Source organism: Mustela lutreola, chromosome 10 (assembly GCF_030435805.1).
Source record: "Mustela lutreola isolate mMusLut2 chromosome 10, mMusLut2.pri, whole genome shotgun sequence".
NCBI classification, from domain to species: Eukaryota; Metazoa; Chordata; class Mammalia; order Carnivora; family Mustelidae; genus Mustela; species Mustela lutreola.
The window spans coordinates 43,874,258-43,886,419 of record NC_081299.1 but is presented as its reverse complement, the minus strand read 5'-3'; the positions used below and the strand labels follow the sequence as shown (position 1 = coordinate 43,886,419).

Sequence of the window (12,162 nt, the reverse complement as noted above, 5' to 3'; positions counted from 1 at the left end):
TTTGGTTACCAAGTTCCTGTTCCCCTCCTAAATATCCTAAATTTCACTATATTGATTTATTGACTCTTTTCACTAGAATAAAAGCTACCTTGAATGCAGGGAATTTTGTTTCTTTTGTTCACTATTCCCAGTTTCTCCAAGTTGTTGGTACATGGTAGCTGCTCGAAAAAATATTATTTTTATTTATTTATTTTTAAAGATTTTATTTATTTATTTGACAGATGGAGATTGCAAGAAGGCAGAGAGGCAAGTATAGAGAGAGGGGGAAGCTGATTCCCTGCTGAGCAGAGAGCCCGATGCGGGGCTCGATTCCAGGACCCTGAGATCATGACCTGAGCCGGAGGCAGAGGCTTAACCCACTGAGCCACCCAGGCACCCCTTGAAAAAATATTTTTTGAATGAAAGTTTGATTTAGTTTCTTGAAAACTGTCTTGGGCTTTGTAATGAGGGTACTTTTTTCTGCTTAAAAAATTTTAATGTATTTAAATTGAAAACCTGTAAAATCCTAGGGTAGATTCCGAACGGAAAGGCCCTAGCGTTGCCTTGGTTACACCGCCGCCAGCCTTTCCATTCCGGGAGTGGGGAAGGCCCCGGCAGTGGGAGGCAACGCCAGGCTTTTATCATAGAGTTACACCTCCCTAAATCCTAGAGGGCACTTCCGGAACGGTAATTTGCTCTACGCTGACCAAGCCAATCTATGGTCGTGAAGGAGAGCCGAGTTCTTTCTCTTTAGCTAAACTTCCGGAAAACCTCTCACAGGCGTCCGGAGTCGGGTGGGGCTAGTCTCCGTGAGAACGGCTTTGTGATTGGCAAGAAAGGCAGGAGGCGGGGATTGGGGGCGGGCAATTCCCCTTAGCGCAGGCGCGCTGGGCCGGCGTGGCGGGCGCGCGGACAGCGTTGACTGGCACTTCGGTTGGTGAGCGTGGGTGACAGCACGTGCGTCCCTCCTTGGTTTGGGGCGGGGTCGCAGACACCTGAACTCTGGGATAGTGTGTTTCGTCTGTTGTAACACGAGCGCAGACCTTTCTCCCCTGTGGACCTCGGGTCTTGTGAGTGTCACGGTGTTTCCGGAAGTGCCAGCCCTGGAGAGACCCTCTGGGACCGCCTGGTGGCCCGGCCAACCTTCCCATTTTATGTATGGGGAAACTGCGGCCTGGAGACTGAAGTCACTTGACCACGGTCACGTAGCCAGTGAAGGCCGAGCTGGTTCGTAGAACCAGGTCTGGAGCCCCATTGCTTTGATGCTACACGGTCCCAGACGGAAACGGTGGAACTTGCAGGCGAGGACCTAGCCTTCCAGGTGTGCCCCTGTGCTCATCTGCAGTGTCGCTGGTCAGGTGACCCCACATCCTTGAGCTTACCTCGTCTGTGAGTTGAGCGTGATTGCAAACACTGTAGCGCTCCCTATATACCGGGCGCTGTTGGAAGTGCTTTACGCACAGCTTTCCTGATGGGGTTGCAGGGCCATTGTGAGTTAACCTTAAAAGAGGCCTGTGCCTCAAGGACCTGAGTAGCTGCTCTGTAAAAATTTGTTGAATGACTGAATGACTCAGAGGCTCTTTGCCAGAGTGTGAGGTGCAGGACAAGTTATTTCCTATACGGCTTTTGAGGTCTGTAGATAACCTTGAGAATTTTGAAATAGTACTTAATCTTCCGCCTAGGTAAACTGAGGGATCTGAGGATGGAGACACATTGGGGGTGAAGGCAGAGGGTTTATGGCTCTTATTTAAACTATCCAGATAATTGTTGCATTGTACCCCATCGCTTTGCTTTTCCTTCACTAATACCTTTGATCAGCAAATATTAGGCATTGTGCTAGGCCCTGAAATCTGACAATGTAGAAAACATCACGAACTCCTCGTTTAATGGAGGACTAGGACGTGAAGCATTGCTCACTCCCAGTGCCTGGCACACAGAAGTTTCTCAGAGATACTTTTGAAAATTATTCCAGAACAGTAAACAAGGAAGAGGTGTGTGCAATGGGGGCCCAGAGAAGGAAGTGATTCTCTCTTTTTGGAGGGGTTGGAGATGCTTCTTGCAATAAGGAGCTTGAATGTTGCTGTTGCTGGGGTAAAGCTGGCCTCTTCCAGGAGTGATGAGCAGTTTGGGACATGTTAGGGGAGTGATGGGATAAAAAGCTGACAGAGATGTGTTAGGATCAAAATATGAAGAGGCTTTCTATGGAAATACCATCTCGAGAAAATTATGATGGGGAGCCATTGATGGGTTATAAGCAGGGGAGTGATTGGATCATCTTTTAGCTGTAATCTGGAGACAGATTACAAACTTCTTTTTAGCTGTAATCTGGAGACAGGACAGACAGGGTTCAAGAGTCATTCAATCCAGTCACTGATGGACATTTATTGGGTATCCCCTGTGGGCAGGCACCGTGTGTAATGCTACAGATGCAGCTTGGAATAATACAAGCACAGTTACTGCTCACGTGGAGTTTATAATGCTTTTCCCAGTGTAGTCCCTGGACCAACAGTATCAGCATCACCTGGAAACTTGTTAGAACTATAGTTTCCCTGCCCACTCCCCAGGCCTACTGAATCAGAAACTCTGGGCCTGGGGCTCCACAATCAGAGTTTTAATAAGACATCCAGGTGATTCTGATGCTCACTTAAGTTTCACAACCACTGGGCTACTGCATTGGACCAAGCATTTTTGAGGAGCTAACCCAGAAGAGGCAGTAAGCCAGAAAGGAGGGGGTGAACTTGAGAGGAAGGTCGGACAGAGACAGACCTGTCTGCTTTAGGAGGAATCAAGGGGGAAGGAGTTTTTGGTGTGAGCCACTGGCCTGAAGTGGGACCTGAAGTAAGTGAGGAGGTCAGATGGGAACCAAGTGTACGTTTTCAGTCAGTCACATTAGGGCTCTGTGATAGTGCATCGCAACCTGTCTCGGGCCACAGGCCATGTAGGAGATGGTAATATTTGTACCATGCATGGGGGAAATGGATGAGGCTGCCTGAGATGGCAGGGGACCAGCTGGAAGACTCGAGGCCCCTGGGAGCTGGAGGGGGCCGAGCAAGGGTTTCAGGCTCCGGAGCTGAGAGGATAACCCATTGTCCACATACGGCAGGGCAGCTCTTTGTAATGGGAGATACTGAAAGGTAGAGGCTCTCACTGAACTTGGCAGTATAAATCAGGAACCTTAAAAGAGTTCATATGTGTTGACCAGTAATTCCATTCCTGAGAATCTCTCCCAAATGTACCACAAACAAAAGCCTTCTGTTCATTGTAGATTGTATGTAACAGAGAAAATGACAACTCTGTGTAGTAGGAGAATCATTTCTGATATGCTTAATGAAATGCTGTATTGCCATCAGGAATATGAGTGTTTTGTGAAATCCTAGAGAAACACATGTGCTCATTCAGCAGACAGTGTCTAGTAAAGCCCTGCTCCGTGCCGAGTGGCAAGCACGCTCAATAGGGTCCTTGGCCGCACAGAGCTGCATACCCAGGGGAGCACAGGCAGCGGGCTATCTGAGCAGTCAGTCTGAGCGATGGGTGATCAGTAGGGGCTGCTGTGGGAGAAGCTGGGCTTCTGGGCAGGGATGTGGGGCAAGGAAGGCATCCTAGAGGACAGGATGGGGATCCCGAGGCTGGGAGCATAAGCGGTGTTGGTATGCAAGGGGCACAGAGTGTTTAAGAGGGAGCATGGCACATTCTGGAACAGGGAAAGGGCTATTGACAAGGCCAGCAATAAGCTCGAATGTGCGCTGGAAGGGTCAGAAGCTGAGACCTGATTCTGAGGGCAGCAGGAAGTCATTGTACTGGACTTCAGGAAAAGCACTGTTACCATCCATGAGGGATGCATCCCTTGTGGCTGCAGCATGGAGGATGGATTGGAGGAAGGTGGGTTGGAAGCCAGAGGGGAGGCTGTTGCAGTGGCTCATGGTGGAAGACAGCAGTGGCATGGATGGAGCCTGTGGAGGTGGGGAGGAGGAGGGACAGACTGAACAGCAAGCGAAGAGGCAGGAATGACGGGGCCAAGAGGGCTGCTGCGTGGGGGCCATGAGGGGGCAGAGTGGATGGACCCAGGCATCTGGTTTGGGCAAAGGGTGGCTTTTGGGGCCATGGAGAGTGATAGGCTGCACTGGGGGGGCGGGGCTTGGGGGGAAGATGCTGAGCTCCTTCCCAGTGCTGCATTTAGAGTATCTGTGCAGTGTATTCTCTCGGGATACAGTTGGCTAGGTAGGTCTGAAGCTTGAGAGACATGTAGGGAGTGCAGATGTTGACTCCCAAGTCATGAGCGTGAGGCCTGGTGGGGAGTGCTAGGAGGAGGGAAGAGGCACAAGACACTTAAGGAGGAACCGGGCTGAGGGTGTGGGCAGAAGAGACAAGGACTCATCAGCAGCAGTTATGACCAGGCTGAGGGACTGGAGTTGATTTCCTTTTCTTTTTTATTTCTTTCTGGTTTTTTCCCCCAGTTTTCTATAGCAACAATAGCCTGGATTGTACTCATAGAATGTGCCAGATACTGTTCTATTAACTTTGTATAACTCTTCTAAGTCCCCACAATAAACCCGCAAAGGTGGTCCTGCTGTATTACCATTCAGCACATGAGGAAACTGAGCACAGAGGGGTTAGGTCACACATCCTGAGCTACACAGGGTGCAGTAACAAGAAGCACGCCAGGAACCCAGGCTGCCTGATTCCAGAGCCCTTGTGATCCCATGCTGTGGTGTCCCTCCACAGTATGCTGTTATATTTTTATAAATGGGAGAATATTGATTTTTTATTTTAAAAAGAAGTAGGACCTGAATCTGCTAGAAAATTAGAAATGAAAGGGTTTGCATCTGCAAAGTCGGTGGCTGTCTCAGAAGTGTGTTGGAGACCAAACTCATCCGGCTATGTCTCGTCTGGGTGTCAGGACATAGTTAACGCTTATCTCTGCATGGCTCATTTCTCTCCAGGCACAAGTGCTTCTCTGGGCCAGGTGTCATGAAAGGGCTGCTGTCAAGATGCAGAGCACTGCCTGTCCTGGCCACCTGCAGCCACCAGCTCTCTGGGTGTGGTCCTCACAGGTTTTACCACCGTGACCCCGAGACAGGGAAGCGCTTGGTGCTGTCTCGCATGTTCCAGCCCCAGAACCTTCGGGAAGACCAGGTGTTGTCTCTTGAGGGCAGGTCTGGCGACCTGACGTGTAAGAGCCAGCGGCTGATGCTGCAGGTGGGCCTGATCCACCCGGCAGGCCCTGGCAGTTACCACCTCCTGCCGTATACCGTGCGCGCCCTGGAGAAGCTCGAGCGGCTGATAGACCAGGAGATGCAGGCCATCGGAGGGCAGAAGGTCAACATGCCCAGCCTCAGCCCAGCGGAGCTCTGGCGAGCCACCAGCCGCTGGGACCTCATGGGCAAGGAGCTGCTAAGACTCAGAGACAGACACGGCAAGGAGTACTGCTTAGGACCCACTCATGAGGAAGCCATCACAGCCCTAGTCGCCTCCCAGAAGACAGTGTCTTACAAGCAGCTCCCATTCCTGCTGTACCAGGTGACAAGGAAGTTTCGGGATGAGCCCAGGCCCCGCTTCGGTCTTCTCCGCGGCCGGGAGTTTTACATGAAGGACATGTACAGCTTCGACGCCTCCCCAGAGGCCGCCCGGCTTACCTACGGCCTAGTGGGCAAGGCCTATGGCAGCCTGTTCCGCAGACTGGGGCTGCAGTGCGTCAGGGTGCAGGCGGACGTGGGCAGCATCGGGGGCACCACGTCTCACGAGTTCCAGCTGCCGGCTGACATCGGGGAGGACCGGTTTGCTGTGTGTCCTGGCTGCGGCTTCTCGGCCAACATGGAGACGTTGCGCATGTCGCACACCGACTGCCCGGCCTGCCGGGGCCCGCTCACCGAGGCCAGAGGCATCGAGGTGGGGCACACGTTTCACCTGGGCACCAGATACTCCTCCATTTTCAACGCCCAGTTCACCGACGCCCAGGGCAAGCCATGCCTGGCCGAGATGGGCTGCTACGGCCTGGGCATGACGCGGATCCTGGCCGCCGCCATCGAAGTGCTGTCCACAGAGGACTGCATTCGCTGGCCAGGGCTCCTGGCGCCTTATCAGGTGTGCCTCATTCCCCCAAAGAAGGGCAGTAAGGAAGAGGCGGCCGCCGAGCTTGCAGGCCACCTGTACGACCTTATCACAGAGACGCTGCCGCAGCTCCGCGGGGAAGTCCTGCTCGACGACAGGACCCATCGGACTATTGGAAACAGACTGAAAGATGCCAACAAGTTTGGCTACCCCTTTGTGATCATCGCAGGCAAGAGGGCCCTGGAGGACCCGGCACATTTTGAAGTTTGGAGCCAGAACACCGGTGAGGTGGTCTTCCTCACCAGAGAGGGCGTCACGGAATTTCTGAGCCAAGTGCAGGTTGTCTGAAAGCCCCGAGCCACCCCCACCCCATCCTGCAGCCTCCGGTGTTCACTCTCTTCACTCTCGGGCTGCCATTTCCTACACTCCCAGGGCGGGTCTCTCTAGAAACAAGGCAGCTCATGGAAGGAGGGAGCATGCTAAGGAAGCTGACTTTTATCCAGTCCTTTTAGACTGTCTGTATTTCAGGTCTGTGATTCCATTCTCTGGGCTGGCCATGCTGCCAGTTTCCATTTGTCTTCTCTTCTGGTGAGGAGGCAGAGGGGCAAGAAAGAGCTGCTCCTCTCGGCCCTTCAGTGAGTCACTTCCCTTCTCTTGGCCAAGTTTCCCATGCGGAGGGTGAGGGTGGCCAGTGGCCAAGGCCCTCCCAGCTCCGGCAGTCTGACCCCTGGCCTCCTGATGCATTTGAAGAGCAGGCCCACCAGCCCTCCTCCACTGGACATGTCTCTTCCCCTGCTGGGGCCTCAGATTCCCCATCTGTGACATGAGAAAATGGAACTAGATCTGTAAAGTCCTTACAGCTGTCACCAGTGGGTTCATAAGAGGTTCACGACAGGCAGATCTGGTTCCTCTGATCTTCCATAGTCTAAGCTACATGGAAAGTTGATAGAATTAGCTACTGGCCCAAAAAACCACCTCCAGAGACCTGGCCATATTGAGGCGGCATAGCACAGAGATCAGGTTCTGTTGACTGAATGAGCCTTGCCTGTCAGTGAATGGTGGTAACACCTGCCATTTTAACTGTGCAGTGGCTTCCTACCTGGGACTCGTCTGTCCTTTCTTCTACTCTTTCTACACTCCACTCAAAAACAAAAAGAAGCCTACCTTTGGTGGCTGGGAATATGTTTGAAACCATTTCTTCCCCCAGATGTGAGGGATAGCAGGCTTCAGGTATCACAGTGAGCTTGTCCTGGGAGCAGAGTTTGCTCCTCAAGCCACACCAGGGGGCACATATCAAGGTCTCTGCCTGAATTCTCTGGAAAACTAGGATCAGACTTGAGCCATCCCAGCATACTGCAATTCTTGTCTTAGCCAGTTGTCCCACTTGTCAAACAGCTTCCCAGCAGTTTACCGCTACTGCTGTTACTGCTCGAGTAATCCACGCCCAAGCACACACCATCAGGTTTGTTGATGTACATGCCAAGTGCTGATGGGCCCCAGGCCTACCAGTGGTGCTCTGGGCCTGGCATTTGGGCCAGGAGATGTGCATTCCAAGAGCAAACCTAGAAAGGCTGGATTATAAATCAGGGACCTTCCCCTGGGCTGCACTTTGGTCCCACCCAGTTCAGGTTAGGGTCTGGGTGTGGCGTGGGTGTTGTGCATTTTAAAGCTCTGTAAATGATTCTGAAGCGCCTGTGCACAGAGTTGATTCACGGTTCCCAGGCCTGGGCCGTCCCTGAGCGGCTTTGTGGCTGAGAGTTTTGAGTCATTTGCTCTGTACATTATCGGACTGATGGGAGCTCTCTGCTTTTAACGATTTGCTCATTTATTTGTTCAGGGCCTGCCACATACCACTGTGCTGTGAGGCACTGTCGTGTATCATTTTCGTACTCTAAACTGTGCAAGGTGGGTGCTGTTTTTACGGAAGAGGCACCTGAAGCACCTTACTCGAGGGTGTACAGCTCCAAAGTATCAGAGCCAACATCCGAAGACTGACCAACACTGATTCCATTCTCATTACAACTGCATGGCCTCCACCAAGACAAAAGTACTTTCACTAAATAAAACTGAATTATTTATGTCTATCTAATCAAATTAGCCTCAAATAGACAAGCACTTAGAATTTGTGCAAATTGGCATTTAAATATTTTTAAATATTTAATTAATTCTTACTGATGTTTGGTTGATACATGGAGTTACATTCATTTAGGTATGTAACACAGTGATTGAGTAACTACTTTAAGCGATACTCACAGTATACTCCCATCTGTCACCCTACACTATTATAATACCATTGACTATATTCCCTGTGCTGTACCTTTTATCCCTGTGTCCTGTTCGTTCCATAACAGGAAGCCTCTACCTCCCACTCCCCTTTTTGTAATTGTGAATTTGTGCTCCATCAGCTGATTTATGGAAGTTGGAAAGCTAGCCTAATGTAAGCACTTTAAAAAATCAGATTTCAGGGGGCGCCTGGGTGGCTCAGTGGGTTGAGCCTCTGCCTTCAGCTCAGGTCATGATCCCAGGGTCCTGGGATCGAGCCCCACATTGGGCTCTCTGCTTGGCAGGGAGCCTGCTTCCCCCTCTATCTCTGCCTGCCTCTTTACCTGCTTGTGATCTCTGTCTGTCAAATAAATAAATAAAGTCTTTAAAAAAAAATCAGATTTCAGGAATAGAGAACCAATTAACTTTAAAATCTTCATAAATGTGCAAGTTACAGAATAATTCGAGGATGATACAGAATCATGGAAGTTTAGAACAGGAGGACTTGGAGCCCCGCCTGTCCACCCCTCATTTCACAGATGGGAAGCAGGCCTGGAGTGGGAATTAACCTGCCGCACACCATCTGACTGGCAGAACACCTGACTGCAGGCCAAGAGCTTTGTCCCTAAATCAGGCTACCTCTGGTTGATCTTGTTGCAAGAGATGTCTGTGCCAGATCGGCCTCTGGACTACAAAAGCCTTGGACATGTGAAATAGGTACCATCCTTTATTTTCCAAGGGAGAGAAATACAGGGAGTACAGTGACTGGCCCAAGGGCAAGCTGAACGGAAACCCACGTGTCCTGATGACTAAGCCAGGGTGTCTTCTAAGAAGCCAGGGTCAGTACGCTATGGTGGGAAGATCAGAACCTGGAAGAGACATAATCCTAGATCCACTGCCACTTGCCAGGGATGTGACCTTAGACAAATTACTTGCCCTTTATGCATCTCAGCTTCATCTGTAAGATGCGTTCATGGCAGTGCACTTCCCAGGGGGTTGCCTGCATTCACTTAAGTGAAATGCTTAACCCGGTGCACTCAGGAAACACATCCTTCATAAACCGGACGACTTAGGAAAGGCCACCACGGGGAGCTCGGGGTCTGCTGGTAACATATCTCAAGACCTGCATCTAGTTTTCTTGATGTGATGCTTTATAACCTTCCTGCGGAGGGCCACATGCAAGAACTAAGTGACGCCTATAGAATGGCTCCATCTCCTTAGAGGAAAGAAATATTCAGACCATGTACCTTACTTGCTCTCTCCTATTTGGTGGAATTTGCCAATGTTACCTCTTGCCATACTGATGAAAGGGGGATGCTGGCAAAATAACAGGCATAAGATGTATTATCATTGCTCATTCCTTGGGGAGATCTAGAAGCAACTGGCCAGGAAATATTTAGCAGAATTAATACTTGGGGACAAAAGCTGGTGCATAACAAAACCACTGTGTAAATCAAGCCTAGAATGTAAATCAAGGGCTTCATTAATATTCTGTGTTTTAATGGAAGAAACACCTGCTGGGCTATCAATAAAGGCATTTTGCAGAAATCTGTTGAAATTGTCATTTAACTATTTGAGTGCCAGGGAACTTCACAGAGTTCCCACCATCATTTCTACACCAGGATGCCAGAAACCTTTTTAGAATGGATTACTATGCATCCAAGGGCATGTAAGGTTTTGTTTTTAGAATCAGGAAAGGTTTTGTACTGTGGAAAATGGGAAATATTTTTATGTTGTTATTGCAAACTCAGGATATACTTGAAAAAAATCAAGATGCACTTAATGACTTATATCGTAATGACCCACCTTAGATGCTGGAGTCAGACTGTCTAGGCCACTTGATAGCTACATGACCTTGTGTGAGATGCTTCCTCAGTAAAACAGGGACAATGGTGTCAGGCTCACAGCAGGGTAAGTGGCAGCTGCCCTTATACTAGGCCAGTTAGCCCTTTGTATGTAGTTGGGGGGTGCGTGTGGGCCAGCAGAATGGGGTGGTATCTTTTTAGGGTCCCCGTTCAGGTACCACTTTGGTGCAGGGATGCTATCCACTCCTATTAAGCCAACCCCTGAGGCTGCTAATGAGCTTACAGGGTTAAAGCCTAGTTGGTCTTGGCGAAATAAAACTGTAGGCCAGGAGAGTGAGGACGAAGCACTTACTGGTTAATGGTGACTGGGGACATGCCATTTGTAAGGGAAGAACTTGTCACCCAGCCTCAGCCAGAAAGCTTGTGGGCTGACAGGAGCCCTACTGGCAAGGTGTCGAGTGCTATGGGGAGTCATCTGCGGGCTCTGGCAGACTAGACTCTGCGCAGGCTGACAGTTTGAGGACATTGCAGGACACTGAATGTCAAGACTGTACCACAGCAGGGTACTGTACCACAGCACTGGAGTGAACAGGCAAGGGCCACTGGGTCTCACCCCAGCTCTTCAAAGACAGAGACCCAGTCTTGTTACAGAGATCTCCTGAAGGGCTGAGGGGAGTCATGAATCCAAATCCTGGCTCTACTTTTCACTAGCTAGCTAACTTTGGGCAAGTTACCCTCTGTACCACTTTCCTTGTCAGTAAAATGGTACTACTGTAAACTACTTTCCTGCTCCCAGGCAGGGTAAGCCAGTCCACATAAAGCACCCTAGAATGCTGGCGCGCCCTCAGTGCTCAGTAGGTGGCCGGTGTTGTTAGTGAGCCAGGCCGCTACGCTCGCCCCCTCGAATGTGCTCCTTGCCTTTGCTTGAGGGTCCTTCAGCCCATACTCACCACCCTTTCCTGGTCCCTCTCCCAACTTCATGGCCTGTATCCATCATGTGTGGTGGCTTCCACCCTTAATCCACTTAGAACTCACACCCCTTCCTTTGGGCCTTCAGTGATTACTTGTGTGTACCTGCTATGTGCTGAGCAGGTGCTGTGCTGCGTGCTGGCAGTACAGAAGTGCACGGTTCAGGGTCCCTGACTCAGTTTACAAAGGGGGAGGAATCATCCAGTAAGCAGAAAATTAAAATGCAGTGTGGCAAGTGTGGTAATGGTTGTCATGGGACATTGTGGGATGGGACCAGGAAGGTTTCCCGGAGAAGGCAGCAGGCCTGGTTAAGAACTGGATGTTAAACAGGAAAGGGAGGAAGACCCCGGGGGTGGAGGCAAAGGTACAAGTGAAAGTAAGAATGCTCCAGGCAGAGGGAGCAGTGTCCACAGCCAAGAACATGGCAGGATTGGAGAATTAAAAATGTGTCCTATATTGAGAGCTTAGTTTGAGGCAAGCTGTTCCATGGATGTCACATGGATTAATTCATACAATTCTCACAGCACCTGCATGAGGGAGGTGCTATTATGCTGTTTGTTTTGCACATAAGGAAACTGAGGCACAGGGCCTGAGGCCATCAGCTAATGTGTTGCAGGGCTGGAATTGGAAGGCCGATATCTTGGCTCTAGAGGTGTGCTTAGGCCACTGCACCCTCCTGCCCCACAGCTGAATGGAATGTGTCTGGGATGGCTGGGCTAAGGTTGGAGAGAGGAAACCTTAGGGGCAGTTAGGGACCAGACCTTGAAGGGCCCTGAGTGCCACACCAAGAATGTTGAGGGAAGGGAGAGCCACCAAGGGCTCCAAGCAGGGGTGAGGACTTGCTTGTTGTGGCTCTATTTCTCTTCTTTGGAGCAGTTTCCAGTTCAAGGTGAGATTTCTGACATCTATCTACTCAACAGTGACCTTGAGGGCAGAGGCCTTGGAGGCCTTGCTGTTGGTTGGTGCCAATTGGGTTAAATATTTGTAAAGTAAATGGAATAAAAACACAGAAGAGGAGGCAGATTCCCTCTGGAGGGAGCTGCTTGGGTTCAAATCCTGGCTCTGACACTCACTAGTGGTGAGACCATGTGGCCCCATC

General features: G+C 50.5%; 1 protein-coding gene across 6 annotated transcripts; it reads left to right on the top strand.

Annotated features, from left to right (window-relative positions):
• Window positions 1-857: 857 nt before the first annotated feature.
• On the top strand, window positions 858-9,837 carry PARS2 (prolyl-tRNA synthetase 2, mitochondrial). Of its 6 annotated transcripts, none has more exons than XM_059135481.1 (2): window positions 858-912; window positions 4,920-9,837. In XM_059135481.1, exon 2 carries the CDS (start codon window positions 4,948-4,950, stop codon window positions 6,373-6,375), a length of 1,428 nt encoding a protein of 475 aa, XP_058991464.1. In that variant the 5' UTR covers window positions 858-912; window positions 4,920-4,947; the 3' UTR covers window positions 6,376-9,837. The 6 variants fall into 6 exon arrangements, with proteins under 6 accessions (XP_058991464.1, XP_058991461.1, XP_058991459.1 ...); XM_059135478.1 differs by having other exon boundaries at window positions 864-916; XM_059135476.1 differs by having other exon boundaries at window positions 865-1,049.
• The last annotated feature ends 2,325 nt before the right edge of the window (window positions 9,838-12,162 follow it).